Here is a 23,943-nt window from a genome sequence, read left to right on the forward strand (position 1 = left end):
TGATACAGTCACAGTGATGATGTAATGAGTGTGCACTGTGTATGACAGTGGGTGCTGGTTATGATAATAATTTAAGATCAAAGACACTTTAAAGAAAAACTATAGGTTCTTTGTCCCAATGCACGAGTGCCCTTTCTTGAATAGAATGTCAGTAGTGCTTTTCTAGTGCAACAATATTGTCTGTGGATGTAGACAGGGTCACAGAAGGTGACCCTTAATTTACCACTGTCATAATGAGCACAGTGTCTGCTGCATACATAATTAATCAATCACTGTTTTCTCCATCGATAACAGCACGACCCTGGCCCTCACCTTGCCTTTGAATGGTGGTTGCATTCACTTTGTTGCTCACAATCGCCGTGTAACATGTAGCACGCTCACAGATAGGCGCAGGAGTATGGGAGGAGATCATATGTGTTGCATGAGAGCCAGTGGTGGATAACTCAGCCATTATCAAGCCACACGAGAGTTAAGCTGGTTATCGCAACTCTCACATGGGGGATGAGAGTTTTTAACCAGTTATCATGATGATCGTCTCCTCCAAGATGCATTTAGAGAGCTGCAGACTTAAGGGGGAAAGGAAATGTCAAGTAATGTATGATAAAATTCTGCAAATATACCTTTGTTGCCACGCTTTCTAGCAACACACATTCATCTTTAGCCCAGTACGAGGTGGTTGGAATAACAAGAAATAAAACAGTACACAAGGGTGAGAAACTAGCAAAGGGAAGATCTGTTCACTCTATTTTTAACCCAGAATTTTAATAAAACATTCCCCCAGCGCCCATGAGCTACCGTTTTTTTTATCTTTTTTCTCAATGAATTCATTGAGTTGAAAGAAATTTAGGCAGTAGAATGAAAAATGGTGCATAGAAGGGGCAGGTTGGGTTTGGAGATTAATATAACAGAGAGAGAAGTGAGGATCTCTCTTTAGTCCTCACTGCATATTGAGGATGAAAGTGATGAACAGTGCTGTCAGTGTGTAATTACTAATTCCTCTAATGAGTAAGATAACACATTGTGGATCTGTTGTGTAATTCACTTTATGTTGGATGTGTACAATAAGAGCCAATTTGTGTCCTCTGCAGCTATAAATGATGTTGTTTTCCACTTCAGACCCATTTTAAATAAAGTCTATTTTATGCACTAGTTTGCACTTAAATATATAAATGGATAAATCCTTCTATCACCTTGATGAAAACGCTACAGTCCATGCGCAAAACCAAAATCCAAAACTACACACACGCGCACACACACACGCGCACACACACGCACACATGCTTCAAGCCAGAACAAGCTATTTGCCTTATTGGGAGAACTTGCTCTTCAATGATGTGCGCTTACTCCATTTAAAAACGTGACTACTGCGAACGGACCTCTGTCCTGTGAGGCGAGTACTTGTGTGGGACAATTGATTTTTTTATTTTTTTATTTTTGCAGTAGGTCGGGGAGGTGATGTGGGTGCTGCGCTTTTGTAGCTCAAAGGGGGCTCGGGGTTGTGCAGATAGGTGATAAACAAATATGTGACAGCAGCAGTAGCAGTGCTCTTCCTCTGTGGTGTGTTTGCAGTGTGAGAGGCGGTGAACTACAGGAGTTGTTGTCTCGGCTCCTCACTGCCCAGTTTGACGGCCTGCCTGCGTCCTCGGGGAGGAAGAGCTGCTGTAATTGGTTTCTCAATGAAGGATCATCAGCAGCTCCCGGGAGGGTTGGTGGACTAGCGTTGCGCTGCTCCATCAATCGCCCTCTTACCGGGTTTAAAAGACCGTTTTGCTCCTTTCTTCTGATAAAAAAAAAAACAAGTGGGCAGTGAAGAGGATCCTCGGAGCATCATCACCCTGCGCGCATTTAGAAGCGGATTTGTGTCCGTCCTCGCAAACCCGTGCGAGTCCTGCTGGGAGTTTAATCATTTTGTCCATAACGCGGAGAATCGCTGAAAAGTTGAACGCAGATTTTAACATGAGTGACCTGGAGGACGACTTTACGAAGATCCTGCTGCTGAAGGAAGAGAGGATACGAGACTTGGAGAGGCGCCTGGCGGATAGGGAAGACGAGATTCAGGAGCTGAAAAGAAAATTGCACAAATGTCAGTCTGTTCTGCCCAGCGCTCAACTTATTGGACCGAGGACCCGCAGGGCGCAGGGCATCTCCGCTGAGCCCCAGACGCACCAGGACTTGACGCGGCAGTCGTTTCGGAAATATGCCAAGTCCGACTGGTAAGACTGTTTCAGCAGGGGCTGACTTAACTGCTCTTCTACGCTTTGTGACAGTTTTATATCTCATCTAAATGATCTTTCTGAGTGTTGTTTTTTCACCAAATGTGTGCCATCGACGGCATAAACACATGTTATTTTGAATCCCAAGTCTTTCTTTAACAGCAGTGGGGCGGATTCTGTCTCTACTTTGAGTCACACTTTTTTTTATTGTGGCACTTAGGTGACCTGTCTCCACACAGTTGTTTCTGCCTGGTTCATATCCTGTCTTTTTTTTTCTTTTCTAAATGAGAGATGGAGACGTTTGCCATGAATGGACGAGCACTTTCATTCTTGGGGCCGATGACGCAGCTCAAAGACGAGCTTCGGAAAGAGCTTCTAATTGATCAGATCCATCATGGCAGTCCCACAGGACACAGGCAGGAGGAAGTGAGATGCATTATTGGCTTTTAGTAGCTGGACGCTGAGGACCCGAAGTGCATGTCTGAGGATATTTAATACTCCATTAGAAAACGCTTTGTTTGACCATATGCTTCCTTCATCACCTTTAGGTGCTCGTTTTAGATTCACAGTAAGGTGGTGCTGATTCTGAGGGTTTCACGTGAGGCCTGCACCTGATTGACATCAATTAGGTTCCTACTTCAACTTAGTTTCAGTCTGCTTGATTTAGCTGTGATTCAGCTGTGAACAAAAACTTTCTCTCTTTTAATATTCTTTATCTTGTAATTTGTTTTCATCGCCATTTCTACTTATTGCATTGGCATCACACCACACACTCGCAGAAATGATTCTGACTCTATTAATGCAACAGGGAATGGGATTAATCTGATTAAGACCAACAGATAATTTCCAATCTTCATTTGCGTCAATAAACTGCAGGCAGGACAGGTCCCTATTTGCACTCATTAAGTGATGCTCAACCTTCAGACATAAAAGTCTAAAAGAAAAGGTCTGGAGAAAGAAAAATGAAACATGATGAGAATGAGGTAGAGTATGGTGGTCATGAATGGCCCTGATTAATTGAGAAATACTGACTAAAAAAACCTTAGAAACCTATGCTCATCAGCTGAGTATTAGGGAACAAATAATCTACCTTTATGTGGTCATATGCAGTGAAACAGAAGTAAACTTCTTTGTGTTTTTGAAAGGCACCGGCGAGATGATGTGATCTCTCTCTATGGTGCCAGTTTCTGGAGGAGGGCGTTCACCTGGGCCGCCGTGGGGTCGGAGATGCTGTGACCCCCATTAGTGTCGGGACATGGCACCGACCAGCGGCCCGCCCAGCTCATCGGATTACCGCAGCATGAAGCAACGGATCCTCTTTCTATTGATCTGCATAGGAAAAGGGCTGAGCTGGATGGTTAGAGAGGTGAAATTTAAAGCGCAGAGGTGCTTTGAAGGACAGTGGGAGGGCCTTTTTGATGATGGGAGGATGCAGGGATGTAACAGTGAACTGCAAAAAGCCTGAAATTTCCACGCACCTGCAGTTTCCTGATATGAAGTAAACTTTGCGGTTGCCCAAGCTTTTGTTCCCTGCACCATTCCCCCATCAGAGATGAAAGAAAATGTGAAGTAGCTCACAGGGAAAAAGACATCGTGATGTTTTGGGTGTCTGCATTTATGTAGAAACTTGAGAGCTGGACGTTTGTTGTGGCTTAAACATGTAAATTGCTGTTTGTTAACCGGATGTTCCTCACTGTTACTTTACCACATATAAAGTGTCACCAAACGCTGGTTTTGTACAATTCGCACGTGGTGGTGCCTGAAAACAAGTGTGGCATTTGAACACTTTCACGTATTTCACACAGGACTGCTGAACATGTTAATATTTGCAATAAGAGAAGTGGTTTTTTTTCACACGGTACAAACAATCTCTTTCTGTAACACATTGATCAAATCACCTATTCGTTCAACAACAGTGTGTATTATTTGGATCTTTTTTTGCCTGCAGAGCTGAATATCCTGCTAACTTGTGGTTGTTGTTGTTGTTGATGATGCTGCTAAACCCACCACAAGAGGGCAGCTGTGATCTTTTATTAAGCCACCTGCCTCCCACCAGTGTTTACATGTTTTTTGCCAAGAATAAGATTCCTTTCACTACCACACACACTAAAACAATCTATGCAGCCAAAAGTTCAATCCGCTTTTTGTCCTCACTGTCAGCCTGTGACTCCCCACCCTCCCACCACAGTAAATATCGTTTTACCCTCAGTAACTCCTCATCCTATCAGATTGTCCTTGGCAGTTTATCCTTCTCTGAGTGTGTCCAGAGCGTGTGAGGCCAAATGTTGTTCGCAGAGCTTCAGATGACTCACTGGGATAATGTGGACAGACACCAACGGTGCTCAGAGTCCAGACAACACAAGATTAGATTAGGAATGTGGAGCTGCTGTGGGGAGTCATGAGCCTCAGTGGCTTTTGTATTTTAATGTCTGCTTCTTCTGTTTGACAGGGTATAAAAATATCACCGTTTACCTTTGGCACCTCCACAGTCTCCATACTGGAGTCTTCACTGGACAGGCATTTTGGTCAAAGTGGATTTTTATATCTACTACCATTGTTTAGAATTAGAATCCCCACCAACAGATTCAGATCTTTGATATCTGCGCATTTGTTCATGTTGGCAAAATACACAAGTAGTCAAACACAATCCAAACAGCACAGCGTAATTTCCCAAGAGATAAAAAAAAACAAAACGGGTTATTTATTTTACTTTCAGGTTCATTAAGTTTCCATCACCTTCAACTTCCATTAAGTCTCCGGCGCTCATCTATTTGTAACTCAGCAGCCTCAAGGCGAGTTACTAAGGTATGATGACAGCCTTCTCACTGGCACACTTGCTTTCTCACCGAGTGTCAATTTTTCATGAGAGACAAGCGCAGCTCCCTCTGGAGTGGCAAACTGCACTGTACCACAGATTCCTGTAGGCGCCCTTCTCACCATGCGCTCTCTCCGGGTCGCAGCCTGACGCACTCGGGGAGGACGGTCCTCTGTTGTCACACTGGCGAGGGAGGGCGGGAGAGAGAGAAACAGAAAGAGAGAGAGAGAGGGGGCAAACTTTGCATGATTGTGACTGAGGCGCATTATGGGCTCACCTAGGCTATCGCGTTAACCACAGAACATACCTTCGCTTTAATTCCCAACATCTGCTTGTGACGGACGACGGCGAGGTCCCCCCCACCTCAGGAGTCAGGGGCAGCATCATCTGAAGCTGTTCATGTTGGATAAAGTTTATGAGCAGCGTGGCAGAGGAGCGAGGATAAAGACTCGACTGCATACCTTTCGATAAACTTATTGGGAAGTCGCTCGTCGCCACCAATTGAAATGGGCACCTTGCGCGACCTCCAGTACGCGCTACAGGAAAAGATTGAGGAGCTGCGTCAAAGGGACGCGCTCATTGACGAGCTGGAATTGGAGCTCGACCAGAAAGACGAGCTTATACAGAGACTGCAGAACGAGCTGGACAAATACCGCTCCGTTATCAAACCGGCAACCCAGCAGGTCCACAAGCAGAGTGAGCTGCACGAGCAGCAGCGGACGAAGAGGCAGGCGATATCGGCAGAACCCACTGCCTTCGACATCCAGGATCTTAGCCATGTCACCCTACCTTTCTACCACAAAAGCCCACAGTAGGTGTTAAATTCTAACCCATAATATTCAGGTTAGGTCGATCAGTTATCTGTTGCATGGACTGTTAAGCTCCAGTTGGAGTTCATTCACCTTTTGTCATCAGCTCATTCCTGTGCGTAATGTGATGTGCGGAACATCAGGTATAGCACCTGTAGCACATATGGCTAAGGTGCTGTTCTCTCGGTAACCCACACACACACACACACACACACACACACACACGCACACTTGGTACAAGGAAAATATAAATGAAAATGCTGTCTTCAACAGTGAAGGTGAAATGGCTGTTTTCCATTGAAAAAACATTAGTGACAGTGACAGTTATCAGTAAAATTATGAGCTTCCTTGTGATAAAAGGCTGAATGTCATTTAGTCTGATCACAGGCTAACATGAAGGAGAAATTAAATGTCATCCAGTGAAGGGGAATTACATCGTCAGAGAGCTGGTGGCAACAGTTCTGTGTAATGTACCCTTATTTTATACAAGCAGCAATTCAGTGACAGGCAGTCTTAACAGGCTCTCTGTGCATGTTTACCCTTGTCTAGAACTAGTCTCTCTCTCCATCTCTCTCTTTCAAACTCTTTAGCAAACACATCTCTTTTGCCCAACTTGGTCTGCAACATCAGATCTGGCTCTCAAACTGGCACTAAAATAGCTCTGTGCTGTGAAATAATGCAGCTGTCTGTTGAATTTGAACATAAAGGTTTTATTATTATTAACCAAGACACTTACCTCCCTCGTGGACAGGAGGAATATCTACTCCTACTACTCTGTATCTACTATATAAACAAAATACTGATTGAATATAATCAATGCATTTTCAAAACTAAATACACATTTGAAACAACAAGAGAGTCCAGTCACCTAACATGAGCATAATGTAATGTTCCAATTTAAATTATTGATTTTTTATCCACTACATTTGTCTCCATCGTGATTCTGATGCTTAATCCCTAGGAGGAAAAAAATGGCCTTCAGACAGATACTGTAGATCTGTAGTGTCAGATGTGTCATTATTCAGTTGACATGCAAGCAAACAAAGCCCCAAGGGTTTTATCAAAGAAGATTCCAAAAAAATGAAGGAGGTTATTTGTCTGAGTAGAAAAAAGGCCATTAGTCTTTGTTATACCTGTCATCTCCATGTGTGGGGAGAAACACAGAAAGCAGACTCCTTTTGTGTTTTCCCTTTTCTTTTGTCTCACTGTCATAAATTCATCCTGGACACTGGCTTGGAATGGCAGATGAGGAAAACACAATAGAGTGGTCATTTCATTATGATAATCATCCCTAAACCTTTTACTGTTTATGCCTACTTCCATTAAGAGATTTTGCAAAGGGGCTTTTGGAGACGAGAAGAAAACGGTATCTCCAAAACTCTTCTATTCCTGCATTTTGCCTTCTTTTTAACTTGCACTGTGTGAGGAGTGAGACATTTTCACCAGTGAAGAGTTTCAGTCGAATCATCTGTCAATTATAATGAGTAGTTTGAGATTTTTAAAAAATGGGGGATGTGAAAATTAACTTCTCGTCACCAACAGGTAGTTTTAACTTCCTTTGAAGACTCTCATTTAAATCTCCGATTTCCTGCAGTGCATCAGCTACACCTTTTCTAAGCATCTATTATAATCAGCTTATGCATAAAAGAAAATGAATGAAAAACATACGATCGAGATGCAGACCACCTACTGGTGAATAGCAATGACTTGAGCACATTCTCTTATTAGTTCCGTATTATCATCATCATCATTTTTACTTGAGCAAAAGTTCATGTTTTCTTTAGATAAACAGCAATTCAGTCAAATCTAAATTATTTTGTTTTGGTGCATCTCTTCCAGTTCAGGTTTTGCTGGGGCTCAAACGATGATAAAGAGCTTTTCTTTTGTATACAATACTTAAATGCCCTCATGGGAAAACAAGAGTGCAATTACATTTTAATTTTGTTTTGGTTACTGATGTGTAGTGATAATGCCTTTTGGATTTGGCCAAATGTTTATGTTTTTCTTTCATTTTCCCCCACTTCATCTTCTTGACAAGCATTCCTTACACATACGCTATCCATCCTTCTCCCCCTGGCTGCCTCGTATTTCTGTTCGCCTCTCCCTCTTTTCTGCCACCCCTCATCTTTTCCCCGTAAAAGAGCATATTTTCTCCTTTTAAGGAAGGCTGAACTTGCTCAGCCCCAAACTTCACTAGTGGATAAAGGCAAATATATCATCCTCACAAAGGAAAGGAAGGCAGATGTTTTTATAAGGGTCTGCTTGGGAGACGTTCCTCATCAGAGGCTTGAGTTGGGGGTCTCGATGAGGGCTGCAAAGGCCAGAAATCTCTTGGGTGTCACAAAAGCAGGGTCAATGAGCCACATTTCCAGAGGACTAGAGGTCAACTTTGGGAAAATAATGTCTTTCCAGTTGGTTGCTGTTTGTTTAGATAATTACATGCAGAGTCTGCTGTGTCAGCGTAAAATAAAGGCTGTTTTTAACAATTACAAACTTGAGCATTTTACACCTTTATTATGGTTTACTTCCTAAAACCTAAGGAGATATTTCAAAATGGAAAACACATTAGGATCTTCATCTGCTGAGAAAGAGAGCAGGGTTTGGGAAAAAATCTAAACATACTGTCGAATGGGAATATTAAAATAGGTGTGATGTCTCAATCTCTTTTCAATTTGCAGCAGTAGCTTGTCCTGAGTCTCAAAAGCAGATTTAAAAAAAAGATCTACCCGGGAATGCCTGGATAATACTCGTTGCTCAGTTGGAAGCAACAACTGCACCATCCTCGGGTCATCAATTCACTTAACCTCCTGAGACTTTGGATGATTGCTAACCCACTGTTTCTACTGTTTTCAAACAGAGGAGAAGTTACAGAGATTAGTATATCAATTCCAAAATATAGGGTTAGGAATAACCCTGGAAGTAGGACAGTATAGTACTTTGATTTATTTGTGCTTTTAAAAAAGAAATAACTTAAGTAAGCTGTGTTTAAGAGCAGACTGGGCAACTACTCAACTGAGTAATAGTGGTCTTTAGTAATTCTTCACATTTTCCCACAAGTATGTCCGACACTAACAGCAGAGTTGTTTGGGGATCCACTGGCCTTTAAACCCTAATTAAAAATTCATCACCCTGTTGCAAAATACATATTATGAGAACAATGTGCCGATATTTTAGCATGCTATTTGGGATTTAAACCGACACTAATCATCGAGCTGATGGTGTAATAATGATGCACTTGAAATCTGTAGATGCTGGCCAAGGTTGAAATTTGTGTCTACATGCCAGACATTGAAAGCTGCTTTTCAGCCTGAGATTGGCGTCTCTCGCAGCTTCTGGAGTTTTTTTGTTTTGTTTTTTATCTGAAGGAGCAAGACTGTTCTCAAGTGTCTCGAGATTTAATATAGAGGTATTCATGTGACCTCAAAACATCAAAGTAAGCCCTTGAAGAGAAGTAAAACATTGGCAATAAAACATTATCTTGTGAATGTGCAGAGGGGTTCATAGAGCTTGTTGTTTCAAAAACACAGACATCAATGAGGCACCTTTCTGGAGGACTTTTGGAAAATAATGGATTTGTAGTTTAAAAAAATTAATCTTGGGCACAGTTAATATTGTATCACGGCAAACATAGAAGTTTTAGTGTTTGTATAGTGTGTTTTGTAAAAGACTGCTGCGAGCTGGCAGAAGGGCAGAGGAGCCTGTGTAGAATGGGTGCACTGCTTCATAAAATGCCCTTCAGGTTATTTGCCCTTTCAGCTATAAGCTCGTCAGGTGATCAGCATCAACAATGCACCTAGAACTCAGTTTCTGAAAAGGGCATCAAGCACAATACGGCACGAGGCAGTTCACCAGTGCCTTTGAATCCTACTAGCAGGGGATAGAGTGTGCTGTCATTTTTATGAATTAGGCTACAAAAGCTTCCCATGTCAGTAGGAGGGGACTCTTAGTTGGATTAACCCTGATACATATTATTAACCTCATTCATCCAGCTGACACGCTGTCAAAACCAGCCCCGCGGCACTCGGTCGAGCAGCTCAGACTCTGCCGATGACATGCTTCAATGAATGAGTGATCTTGACTCACTGTTCAGGATCTGGTCTGCCTCAGATTTCTCTCCTGTCCCTTGACGCCTTCTTTGTGTCAGAGAGCATCAAACTGACTCTCGCTTTGACGAGTTTAAACTTCACTGCATTTGGTGTGCGCTTACCTGTTGTCAACACTTGGATACCATTTATGAACAAATGCCATGATACTTTGAAAGGATACGTTGACATAATACCCCCTTTCAATTGCCTAATTCTATTAGCCTTGCTTCTTCTTTTAGCCTGCCTGACAAAGTGCTCTTTCACCTGCACAAGGAGCTCCACCTCCACGTCTGCACATTGGCTTTACAGTTAATTACATTTTCTCCCTTGCTTGCAAAGTCATTGCAAAAGAAATACTTAGCTGTGGAATGCCCTAATAATTAAGCAGTCTGGGGGCCAATTAGGCTTTCTGAGGACACCCCTGATTGGAAACAATCTGCTTCCACCAGACATGGCTTTTAGTATTTCTTGACTTGTTGCAACAAGGAATAAAAGGTTTCACCTTAACATCTTTGAAATTTGGACATGTTTATGAAACGCTTTTGTGCAACTTGAATGAGACCTTAATTGCCTTAGAAATAAACAGCATTCCTGCCTGGTTGGCTGGCTGACGTCTTTCTCTGGATTAGGGTCTAAGCCCCTCTTACTCATTTCTCTTTCTTATTCTCTCTCAATATTGGAACAGATGCCAGTAGTTTAAGACTTTGTCCAGGTCAGTTCTTGTACTGTATTGGGCTAATTGTGTTTTACCTTGTCTGCAGGTCCAAGGATCTGATCAAAGAGGCCATTCTGGACAATGACTTCATGAAGAATCTGGAGCTATCACAGATCCAAGAGATCGTGGACTGCATGTACCCTGTGGAGTATGGAAAGGATAGCTGCATCATCAAAGAGGGTGATGTGGGCTCACTTGTCTACGTCATGGAAGGTAAAAGCACACATGCTCAAATACAAAATGTCTATTCTGTACAAATCAATTGAAAAAAATCCATGGAAAGGAAGCAAAATAACCCTAAAAAGAGGTATCTGTAATTACTCTTCTCCAAATGATTCCACTGGATCTGCAGAGCGGTATTTAAAAACCTCCTCATGACAATGAGGAAAAAGACATGAAAGGGCATTATTGATGCAGGATGATGATCTAAACCCCAAAACCACTCGACAACACATGACGTCATGACATCACCGTGTGTTTCTAGTTTGAATGTTTTGCAATGGGTGCTGGCGAAGCAGTGTGTGAAAGCTCTGATGACAGTAACAGGAAACATTCCCTCTGGTGATAAGGGGATTTTTGACTAGTCATACTACAATAAAGCCTTCAGACAACTATTATCCGGGACAACGGATTTGACCTCAGCGAAAATGGTCCAGTCAATGCCTATAAAATAACCGATATTAATATAGTGTACAACATTCAAGCACGTAATACAAATCAACATGTGAAAAATGTATTAATTAATATGGCTCAGTTAAGTTCACTCAACATACAAGGGAATAATAGGGATTTAAAATGTTTTAATTTGTTAATACACTAACAGAATAAAGAAATCAAAGGCTACAAGCTTGAAATTTGTTGGTTGGTATATAGACGGTGACATTTAAAGGTTAATATTTTCCTAAGAAAAATGCTTATATTGATTGTTGCCCTTATTTTCCATGTCCTCCACTTTGATTATTGGGTTAGTAAAGCATTTCCTTTACCCGCATTCAGCCATATATGGCTAAGAATGAATCTTGGACAAAATTTAACTGCAAATATGAAAAAAACTATTTAACTAAACTAGGAACGACATTTTAGTTTAACACAGCCTTTTTAAGACCATAACATCTTAAAAATGTTGAATGGTGGATTAATTCCACAGACCTTATACTATTTAACAAATATGAGCCCATAAACTAAGCCTACTGTTTAGCAGCACGTTAACACTGCCATTGCGAGCAAGTAAGGATGCTGACAGATTGCACAGAGCTTATAGAATGATGGGCTGTCCCAGTACCTGTTCATGTGTTCGTGTTCATGTGTTAGTTCCTCCTACACTGTTTTCATTGGAAGGACTTATTACTGGTAGCCTGCAGGAAGAAGTTGGAATTCTAAAGTGGATTACATGTAACTGAGACAATGTAAATAACATGCAAAACAAAATTGTAAATCATGCAACAGTGACCTGGAGTGAAAGCAGTACAAAACCAGGAATGAAAGAAGAGAGAAATTTGAACCTACTATCACCATTAAGTCCAGTTAAAGTTGGGAATGAAAACAGGAAATAGAAAAGGTGACGGTCTAACAATCTATTTTTAACTGAACACCAGTCACTCGTTCTTTAGGTAGTGAATACATTTTAATCTCCCCCTGTAATAAAGGCCGTGAGAAGATTGTATCAGTGATGACTCGTCATGCTAGTTCACAAATGAGGAAGTGTCACGCTGATATGATGAATAGGTTCCTCTTGAGCGCAACAGAGAGAAAGAAAAGATACAAATCTGTTGGAGAAATAATTGTTGAGGGGCTTTGTGATTTCCTTTCCGACAGTGATGGAGGAAAGAATTACAGTGTAACTAGAAATAGGGCTTCAATTCAACATCAGTCATATGCTACTAATATCAAATGTTTGCATGATTATTTTCCATTGTGAAATCCCTATGGCGAGCCTAACATATTTATCTTCAATAAACACCATCTAACTCTTTCCTATTACACTGTTTCCATCCTTTCGTGTCCCATTGTGTCCCTTGCCTACTGTCACCCTAGCTGTCCCTGTCTCGACTTGTCTTGAAACAAAATAATAAATAAATAAATAAAACTGTTAGCCCACATTAGCCCAAAGGGCGATGACTTTGTGCCAAGGTCTGTGGAAGCCCATCGTAGCATGTGACTTTTTAATCCCCGTTGACAGGATGTCTGACTGTTCCATGCCAAGCCGAACACACAGCTGCGTCCGCTTAACATTGTTCATCATTTTCCTAAACAAATGAAGTGTTGTATCGTTCCCCCTTTCAGACTTGGCAAGCTGATCATTAACATATTACCACTGGGCTGACGTAGTTTGTCATGTATCATGTAGTCACACTAAACACAGGTAAAGTACATGGATACTAATACTGGTTGTTAAAACATTGCTTTCACTTTAAATGTTCTGGAAACCTTTAAGCAGGTTCTAACTGACTTTATCCCAGTGACAATCCAGACCCACACTACACGGCCTACCTCGCCCCCCTGTTTAAACAACCTCGGAGCAGTTAGCCATTGTTGGTGGTGCACCTGATAATTAAAGAGCAGAAAAAACAACTGCAGAAGTTGAATGACTCCTGGCTTGCTGCTACAATGAGGCTGCCTGCTTGGACGAAGCTGCTTCAATGATGTTTGTTGTGTTTTGGTTGCATCCTCTGGGCTGACACTGACAGTGGTCCTCTTTAAAATACTGATTGCAACTGTTTCCATGGAGATGAGAAACGCCTTTGATTGGCTGTGTTGTGCGTGAAGATCTGTACAGGTGCCTAATGATGATAATAACTAGTATAATCACATCCAATTACCATCAAGTATTTTCCTGACAGAGAAACCCCAACGATTTTCTTTCATAGTAATCATTTAACTTAATCTAATGAATTTGTGGATGCTAATACAAATAGGCCCTTTAAAAACACGTTGCAGTTGGACACAAGAGTGTTGATACTTTTAAGAGTAAGCTTATTAAAGCTGTGTAATAAAAATATTTGCTATATTCTAAGTTTAACTTAAGATTGAAATCCAGTTGTAAGAAGGGAACTATATGCTACATCTATAAGGTACATTAGGTATAAAATTTCCCACTGCTCAAGCAGATGCTTTTAGATATAATATTTAATTTTGTCAGCGGTCCAAAGCCCAAAGCCATTCAATTTAAAATCAGAGGAATCCAACAAATAATCCCTTTATGAGAAGCTGTAACCACAACTCTGGTTATTTGACCAAACAAAAAAATGTTCCAAGTTACATTACTTGTCATAGACCAATTGATGATTTAATGGTTTGGTGTTGTTATTGGAAAGACAAAATCAGGGATGTGTTTGTACGTCCTAACTTAATTAAAGTTTAAAAAACCTTTGCACTGTTAACTGGTAACTCGTGTCACTCCTGACAAGGTTTTCTGTTCCAGTCTTTTCATTTATACATGAATATTCACTTAACTACTACTGTGAGAAACAAGCACATTACAAAAAGCCTAGTCATAAGAATTCAGGCATGTGTGACAGTTCTAAATTATGTTTATGTTTTTTTTGTTATTTTATTTATTTTAGGGAAGATGTAGTCATCTGACTTCACTGTATATTTATTAATTTAACTAACTGTAAGGCAGAGGGCAGCCAAGGTGTGGACAGAGTAGTAATATTATAGTATGAGTCAGCGCCAAACCCCAAGTGTTCACAGTACACTGACAGTTTTTGACAGGCTACCATATTCAATGCAACCATTGATGCACTGTAGAGCGTTTTATTCAGGTGGAGGTGCTCAGGGATTTGAGAATATGCCCCGGATTTGGCATTTTCCAAAAACAAATTAGATGGAGTCCCAATTATTTTATTTGACCTGCTGTTAGATAAGGAAAATATATTATTTTGACAGACTCCTCTAAGAAGGTTTGAGGTTTAAGTGGCATACTTTAATGTTGCCCTGTTTTGAGGCTTACACAGAACCACTCCTGATAGTCACATTCCTTTTTCTGGTGCTTTTACCAAGATATACCTCTGAATAACAATGAATACTGATGTTTACACATTGTGGCTCCATACTAGCTTCTCAGTATGAGGCAAAGAAAACAAAAAGATAATTTTTGACTTTCAAGACGTTTGGTAGACGTGGTTGTACTGTATGTTTAGGCATTAAACACTGATCCGTTTGCATGCATCTCTAAACAAATATAAATTACATTTGAAAATGAGATGCACATGTGCATTTTTACAATTCAATTCATGCCATATTATATCCTGCGATAATCCTCTTCTGCTTCAGCTTCTACTGTACTAGCACCTTATTAAATGTTAATAAATATTACCTTGCTATCACTTCGTACTCTACCTTATATGCTGGGTTAGTAAAACTTGATATCAATTACAGACTGTACTAGGTAGTGTAAAAGTATAAAGTAGCCACCAGGCAAAATAATCAACCGGCCAGTGGGTCAACAAACCGGTCTACTACCTAATCTCTAAGAGACAAATGAATGGCCCTGCCTGAGACCCTGGCAGCTGTTACGGTTTAAAGGAATCATTCTGACACCGTGGTATTCCCACTGACTTCTTCAGAGGAAGGCTTCCTGTGCTCACTGACCAATGAGGTGGAGTAAAGGGAGATTGGCTCCTCTATCATCTTGAGCACAACGTTAAGGTGTAATCAGTGGGGGCACCTGAGTGTGACAGGTGTGGACACCATATGAAGAGCAAATTAGAACTATTAGAGTAATAGTATGAGACGTGATCCTTAAATACTGTAGCTACTGCTGGAAGTTAATTATTTGCTGATCTTTGGGATAATAAGCTGATATAAATTAGATAAAGCATTTGGGTTACAAAAATGTGAGTGCACAAACCCAATGCACAGTATTGTTGCCTGGCAACTTAACTAATGCAGAACTGAAATTGTTGCTGCTGTTGCTTTCAAAGTAGCATCTTGGGGGAAAAAGGCTTCGCAAAATAAAAATGTTGAGACTGAAAGATTTTTGGTCGGATTGGCTGCGGAGAATACAGCTGTTTTACAGGAGCCAATTGTGGGCCAATAATGAACTTAACCCACTGCTGAGGCTTAGAGGTAGCTCATCTGCTACTATCTCAGAGAACTCAATTTCAACTAGGTAAGATAGACTGTGTGTGTGTGTGTGTGTGTGTGTGTGTGTGTGTGTGTGTGTGTGTGTGTGTGTGTGTGTGTGTGTGTGTGTGTGTGTGTGTGTGTGTGGCTTATGTAACATGCCATGCAATACCATTATTACCACTAGATTGACTCATATATAGCTGGCCCTCTTCCAGGCCATCAGCTTCCATGATAAGTCTAATGAGGCTCTTGGAAGGTTATTAAGGCAAAATCCTAGGGTCTGTAATTGGAATGACATTTGAAAACTCTAGTTATCACACACACCTATCAAAATGAACTGTCAGGATCAGGGCGTAGTGTTGTATGTGGCCACTTACATACTGCATGGTCGCCACTGAAATTTCAATCCCCTAGTGACACAGAAGCAAGTAAAACTATGAAACAGCATTGAAAAAGTTGTACATTGTTAAATGAAATAAAATTATAAATACATTTCTAATGGCTAAATGTCACAAAAAGATATACCTTCAATTTCTTACAGCTTTAAAAAACTACAGTGTGTGTGCCTGTGTGTGTGAGTGTTTGTGTTTGTGTGTGCGTGTGTTTGTGTGTAAATCTTTTTATTCACTTCACTGTCAGCATTGTTGTTGTAATAGATTTAGGCACAAAAAATCAATTATTTTGAAAGAGCCTGCAGGAAGTATTTTTACTTCCTGCAATCTTGCGATTTGATTTCTAATTTAAAGCTGAGATCGTAACAGTGATTAGCCACATGCAAAGCCTCCATGGATCAGTGCTGCCTCGAAAATAGATTTTCTTTTTTACTCTGGAAAAGCAGAAAAAAAGAGAAACTGTAGACAAAGAAGTAAAAGCTAGACGTGTTCTACTACACACAATTCAGATGGATTATTGGCTTTTAAAAAAGCAGGCAAACCTCCACCTGCATTTTCTAACATACAATAGACTAGTGATCAGAAATACTTTAGTCTATGAAGACTATAACTTCAGCTAATGTAACATTACCTACACTCAGGTCTGCATCATATCGCCTGAACATCAAGTGAAAATTCTCTTTGTCTGGCAAGTGTCTTTTTTCATTTGCCCTCAATGCCCCTAAGCTTTTCCCTTTGTCACTTTCTCTCTTTAATTCACTCACTTTCACACACACACACACACACACACAAACTTACACAAGTTATCAATTGAAAACCTCTAAGTATGAGACGAAACCAGCGACATTCACATTTACCTCTGACATCCCTCTTCACAATTTACTTACCATCTTTCTCTACATGATCATCACATTCGTTTCCCTTTTGCTTTTCACCCCCCAATACATCATTTTCATTCAGTGTTTCTCTTTATACTCCTTGACATTCTATCGTTTCACTGTCTTTTCCTACTCTCAGCTTTATTTGAGATAAGAGCTGATTCTCATTTTAACTACTCAGAGTAAGAATTAAATGAGCAATTTGTGAATGATCCCTGAGCCTTTATCCCTTTTGTGACTAAGCCTGCTTTTGAGAGTTCCTCATCTGGAAAGACAGACAGAGAAAAAGAGATCATGACTGTCATATGCGAGAAATTTTATGCAAATGTTTGATGCTTCATTCTTTCCTTGGACTAGTATTAAGACATTAACTATACTAGGCTGTATTATTGACAATTTACGAATATTTGCGTGTGCGTGGGGGGGTGAATGGTGGTGGTGGGGGGTGTTCTTCATATGCTTGGAGCAATGCAGAGAGTCTGCAGTGACTGGATAAGCTCAGTGTTCACTGAGGTTCAGACTGAGGATACAAGATAGAGCACGAGTAATCTGTTCTGCTACAGTGATGGACAAATTCCATCCTTCACCCCTAGATGAGTACACACTGTATACAGTACATATTCATGTGACATAGCTGCAGATATAAAGAAAATATTGCACATATTGGTTCAAACAACAACTGATAGCAGTGCGACTGTGTCCAGCCTTGAAGATATTGAAGTGTAGCTTATTTACCTGAAGAAGTCTGAATACCATGTGCAAAGGCCAGTTTCATCAATCTGTGTCACTGGAGTGAAGGTTTACAGGTCCTTGAGATAAAGGTTCCTTTAAACTTCTCTTCTTTCACTACCTTTTATTGAGCCTCCTGAGTTAAAAGTCATCTCTTTGATCTGTTTTTGAACTTTGATTGCCTTTACCAAATACTCTCAATCCCAGCATGGGAATACATTCTTTTTGTGTAGGGTACAAATTACTGTTATGAGCTGGCTTACTGTGTGTGTGTGTGTGTGTGTGTGTGTGTGTGTGTGTGTGTGTGTGTATCTGTCTGCATAATTCTGCATACGCTGAAGGAACATTTCACTCTTTTATTTTAATTATCTCAATTTTCTGAGACTTGAAAAAAGGCCTTTTAAAAAAGTTTTTTAAGAATGATCTAAGGGATTGTGAAAGGCTTTCATGAAACAAGGATGTTAAATTCTCGGCCACTGAGATCTGAAAAAATGGAAAATTACAAAGGTTTTCAACTCACTATGAAAATACAGGAAATTGTTCCATGCATGGTAATGTCCATCTGCCACCAGACTGAAATATTGCAACAACTTTTTTAAGGCTTACCATGAAATTAGGTTTAGATATCCCTGCTGCCCTGAGGATAAATGTCTGTAATCCCCTAATTTTTCCTGTCACTGGATACAATTTCATGCATCTAGTGAAATATCTCATCGCCTAATACAAGGATTATTGGATTGACACAAAAGCTTGGATAGATACATATTATGACACGTATCCTCATAATGTATGTCTCCTGTTTCACCACAGACAACTATTGGATGGATTGCCATGGAATCTGTTTCACACGTTCATGTCTCCCCCCAAAGTTAATTAGAAAGTCTTGCTGATCACTTGAAAATTAACAATATGAATTTGTACTTTGGTTTATGTCTAATGAGTGAAATGAGTGCTGCCATTTTGCTTTGGTTTGCAGCACAGACTAAACAATATGTCAAACATCAGCATATTAGCATTTAACTCAAATCTCTGTCTGAGGGCCTTATACAGCTGCTTGAGTGACTGGAGGCCCTTAGTCTTGTTGTGTAAGTAAATACATACACAATTGGTCTAGCTAGCAGTAAAATCAATGTTGTAATAATCCAATGAATCCAAATTTTCCTGTAAATGTCTTCTAATGTCTGTGGTGATAAAGCAGGCTACTGAAATGAGAGCAGAAGTGAGACGGAGCCATTATTATAGTGCTTTTCATGCCATATTAATTTGTATTCTGAGGCTGAAGCTGTCTAATTAAGTCTGGTCTGCATGAAAAAAAAGGCCACAGTATGTGCATGGATGCTAACTGCTAATTACAACTGTGTGATTTGGTCTGTGAATACAAAAAGATAATTTTCACTGCCCCCTGCTCAGGCTATCAATCAGCTTGTCAACACTGGAACCATAATCAGCGTTTGATGACTCGGAGAGTTGCAGTCTTATTATACTGTTTTAATGAAAACAGAGATCGGAGAGAGTCTCCAGTCAAGGGAATTTAGCTGTCTTGTCTCACTTCATGTCTTCCTTTACTACTTCCACTAAATGGAAGTAGCCTTCAGTGTGAGCCTGAAAGGCAGAAAGCAAGGAAGGCATGTGGCACTACAGTAGGTTTTTGCCGAATCCATGTCTCCAAGGTAAAATGATGTAAAAAGGATGAAACCAGCTGTCCTCTGTATCCTGTAGACACACTGTTAAGTATATTTCGTCTTACAAACTACTTGTACAAAGCTGCAGGATAATTTTCCATCGTGCAGATGGTAAGGAGCTTTGCAGTGTGCCTCAGGTGAACGGGAAAAAGATGTGAAGCACTCTCATCTCAAATGTTATGATGCACATCACTGCTCACCTATAGCATCAGGTGTCCTCCCTTGTCTTCCTGTGTCTCTCTCTATCCTGCTGTCCCTGTTTTTATCCTCCCATTTTGTCTTACTTCTTTCTCACCCAACTTCTCTTGCCATGTTCCCCCTTTTGTTCCCTTGACTTTGTTCTTCCTGTAATAAAAATGGGATACTTTTAAGAAGAGTGTTTGACGTCAGTTTGTTTTTAGCTCTCATATCCAACCCGCAGAGTACTGCATGAACACAAATCTGCCTCTTCTTGCTGCTCTTGTCAAAGAAATGGGTGGCAGCAGTGTTTCTTGACAAGACCGAAAACAAAGGTGAACAGAGTTTACTCCAGCCATAACAATTGACAGTTGTTTCACTCTAGTCTGTCTGATATTTGATTCAATTGTAAATCCTGGATCTACTCCTGTGCTCTCACTAGTTTGCACAACATCATCATGGATTTCAGCTGTGCAGTACCGGAACAACAATCTCCTTTATCCAGTGTCGTTTGGTTAAAGTCCTGAAGCAGCGAAAGACAACACAGAGTGCTCCTCAGATTTGTTGACAAAAAAAGCTGATAACAGTCAACAAGCACATAGTTTGGAGATGATGCAGATGTGTGGCTCTGTGGAACAGGGAAGGAGGACTTGGGCAAACACCAAACAGTTTTCTTTGTCTATCTTAGTTTCTTTGCCTTGAAAAGGAGATTCAGAGTAAGTGGGATAACTAAACCTACTATTGTACCACACAGGATTAGCTGTGACTGCAGAAGAGACGTGAACTGACACTCTTGTGTACTCACATGACTATTTTCAATGCTGCTGTCTAAGGTGATGATGGCTGAACGTCTTTCAGCGTTCCTCTGCACCTCATCGACCCACTACACCCTCATCGACAAACTACAGCCTCTGACATAACATACAGTTTAAGCAACATCTCTCTTAAGTTTTAACAAAAATGTACATTTATATGTGTGTGCAGATGTCAGGCCAATGACCCATTTTATCACTCAGCTAAAACAGATTTATAAATACTGTTACACTGTTAACCAGTACATATTCTTGTTAAATGCTACATGCTGTGATTGGAGCTAGTGGATGCCAGCCACCTGTAGTGTATGGTAAAGGTTAGCAGAATGGGATGTGGCCGTCTGCTGCGAGTGACAGACTCACATCCTGCTGATGCCCATTTGAAATACAGAACACCAACAGTGCTTGGTGGCAGGCGCAGAGGTAACCACTCACTGTCTGACAGAATCTTTTGTTGTTTTCCACAAGTCAAAGATGTTCTTTGTCCCTGTTTTGGCAGCAACCAGTTATCCATCATCATACAGCATGTATTGTTTCCGTCTGCAGTTCTACAAACAGGGATTCCCTTAAAAAACAACACTCAGTGTTTGTTATTTCTAGTGCCAGCATGGTTTGAATTTAGTACAAGTCTTTCCCAGTCTGAGCCATCCTCTCTGATTAATAACATAACAGCTTGTACTGTCTCTCCCTCAATTTCTGCATTTGTCTTTTTGTTGTTGCTGCTGGTTCCATTCACATCTGTATTTTCTCTAGACTTAATTTGGTTTTTAGTTGGAGATAAAAATAATGCATTTCTTGCACACGCTTGAACACTGCCACAGAACAACCAGTTTTCACTATTGAACATAATCACAGTTGTGTGATCGGAAAAAAAGATCACTGAATAAGGTCTGCCATTAATTAGCCTCTGACTCAAACTATTTTTTTTATTTCCCTTGAATATTTTCTTCTCTCAAAGTAAAGTTGACTGCTGCAATTATTTTCAATCTGATGTCTGCTCAAATTTTGCATAACAAGGAAGCTTTCTACTTTTTTTGAGAGGTCAAATTGTGTTCTTTGAAAAACAAGGTGGAAACACAATTTACTCAGAACTGATGCAAATATCAAAGGCCACCATTTCAGGTTTATTTTAATCAAACTGTTAATAAATTCCAATTTATGAGATCCTTCCAATGACTTCTTTAAAAGAATTGAAAATTAAGAGGATATGGTGATTTTTTTTGAAGTCTGGAATTTTCTGAACCCATTTCAGTCCCTGTTGAATGGATCCCACGCTTGACTAGAGGAGATTTCAGCATCAGTCTTGTTTCTCCCATGGCTTTTTTTCCTCTACAAAACCTTCAGCTGCTAGAAAGAACATGACTATTTTTCTCACAGACATGTCATTGCTCATTTAAAGTTAGCATGGCCAACTCGAGCCCCCTACCACCTATTGTACACTAAAGCGCTCGGTATAATGACCTCTGTTTTTGGCCAGCGTGATGAAACGATGTTGTGTTTGATCGAGCATCATTGTTCCTCCATTGTTTTTTTGTTTTTTTTTTTGGGGGGGGGGGGGGGCTGCACCGGGTAATCTGATCCCTAATGGCAGAAGAACAAGCTCCATCAGGATGAGATGCTGCTGACTGTGTGTTATCCTCTTTGGGATTTGAACTCCCCCACATCCTGTTTCTTGATGTCCACTTTGTGCTGCTTGAGAAACATTAAAACTGTCGATGGACAGGGAGGAGGAAGAATTTAACAGTATCCTGTCTCTGACCCCTGAAACTGCTTTATTATTCAGCTTTATTTATAGACAGTTTAATGACTTCAATGTGAAAGACTCCACGTGGACTATAACAGATGTTCTTTTTCTCCTAATCTATGCATTGGGGGTGGGAGTTATACAAAAAGGTTGATTCGTTATAAAAAATGCTTTCATGTGTAATCTAATTGTGTTAATCATAGCTCTAGAGTTTTGACTGGAGACAGACAGTTTAAATGACTCCTTAGAAGGAACACATTTATGTTGCTCTTCATCTGTGTAGTCTTTAGCACCAGGGTGAGATAAAGTCAACTCAAAAGACACCATATGATTTGGAATGCAGCCAGAATCACATCTAATCTTGAGCGAGAGTCAAGTCTGCTCCAAGGTCTGTCCTGATGCCCTGCTTTGTGAAGCGCACTACTGTGTGCATTCAAATGATCAGCCATTATTACAGCTACACCCCCTCAGGGGAGGCAGACATGCTGTGATACATCAATAGTGAAAACCCTAATAGCAGTTAACATTATACATGCAGTATTTTAAGCATTCTGAATTTTTCAGCTCTTTTAATTTCCCCTTAGACAACCCAGTGCAGCTGTTAAAGGGCATGTACCGTGCTTCATCTTATCGACTACCCAATGAGAGTGTGGGTTTGTCTGTGTTGTCGTTTGAATAAGATTTTAATAGCACTTGCATATGAGAGGTAAGCTTGTGTCATAAAGCAATGTGATAAGGGAGGTCTGACCGAAGACCAAAAAAGCGGAAATTATATGTGCTGTGTTTGTGTGTGGATAGATTCATGCAAACTTGTGAACAACAGTGAAATAACATCTTTCTTAGAATTTTAATACGTGAGTAATTGGATTACTTAATTTCCCTCATAGCCTGCAGTCAGAGCAGTTTTTGCCAGTTTTTCATGTTTAGCTGCCTTTGTCCTTACATGAACTCATCCACAAAAAACTGCTCTTATTGAATCACAGACCGCCCTTCATTGCACTTAATGATATTCTGGGCTTGTGTTCTTTTGAGGCAGCAATGATACAGTACGTATAGACACAGACATACTATATGTATATTGAATCTGGTTCTGTGTTTACATCAATGTAGAGATTTTTTTTCCACTCCACTGATTCCTACTGAAACTAAAAGTCCAAACACTGTTGCTGATGGATTAGAACTTCACAACAACAATTTTTACTTTGCTCATTGAAATATAGTAAGGCTTAATAGGGACATCAGACTCTATCAGCGATGAGAAACAGTTACCTTGTTCAGTCAGAGCTCAACATGAAACCCTTCTACAACTGATTAGATGAAGGCAATATACAAAATGGGTGCTTTTGGTATGCACTTGCAATTCTCAAAAACTGCAACAAAAACAAAACAAAACATGGCAGCTTTTGCAAAACTACAGGCAATTTTCATCTCAACTATTCATCATCCATTCTCTGTCTGCGGGAGCCAGGTTTAATAATTTGCAACAAAGGGCTTGGGAGTGTAGTTTTGAGAGGTAACGGGTCACATCATCATCTCAACACCACTCACAGTTCACTGATTAGTCTGACACATCTATTGATTTTCAGTGGCTGTTCTCCAGGTTTAAATCTTGTATTGAACTGAGTCAATTAATTATAGTCTTTATAGACTTTGTTAGGATAGACCTACACTAGAAAAAATTATTTCTACCGTCAGTTCATGTGACATTTTGTAGTTGTTCTTGTAAACAAACATGAGCTTTTCATTTTTTCCAGAGAAAAAATCCTGATGTGCACAGGAAGTGATCCATTTTGTTCTTATGACAGCAACAAATATGAGCTTA

General features: G+C 40.3%; 1 protein-coding gene across 2 annotated transcripts in view; it reads left to right on the plus strand.

Annotated features, from left to right (window-relative positions):
- Nucleotides 1–1,442: 1,442 nt before the first annotated feature.
- The window catches only part of LOC137134175 (cGMP-dependent protein kinase 1), an 80,053-nt gene continuing 57,552 nt past the window's right edge, over nucleotides 1,443–23,943 (plus strand). Inside the window, exons 1-2 of one of the 2 annotated variants that reach the window (XM_067518746.1) lie at nucleotides 1,443–2,213; nucleotides 10,684–10,850. In XM_067518746.1, the coding sequence (XP_067374847.1) occupies nucleotides 1,957–2,213; nucleotides 10,684–10,850 (424 nt within the window). In that variant the 5' untranslated portion in view covers nucleotides 1,443–1,956. Of the gene's footprint in view, nucleotides 2,214–4,572; nucleotides 5,840–10,683; nucleotides 10,851–23,943 lie in introns of those variants that run through there. The other variant, XM_067518740.1, reaches the window with a different exon arrangement.

The sequence above is a fragment of the Channa argus genome, chromosome 1, assembly GCF_033026475.1.
Source record: "Channa argus isolate prfri chromosome 1, Channa argus male v1.0, whole genome shotgun sequence".
Lineage (NCBI taxonomy): Eukaryota > Metazoa > Chordata > Actinopteri > Anabantiformes > Channidae > Channa > Channa argus.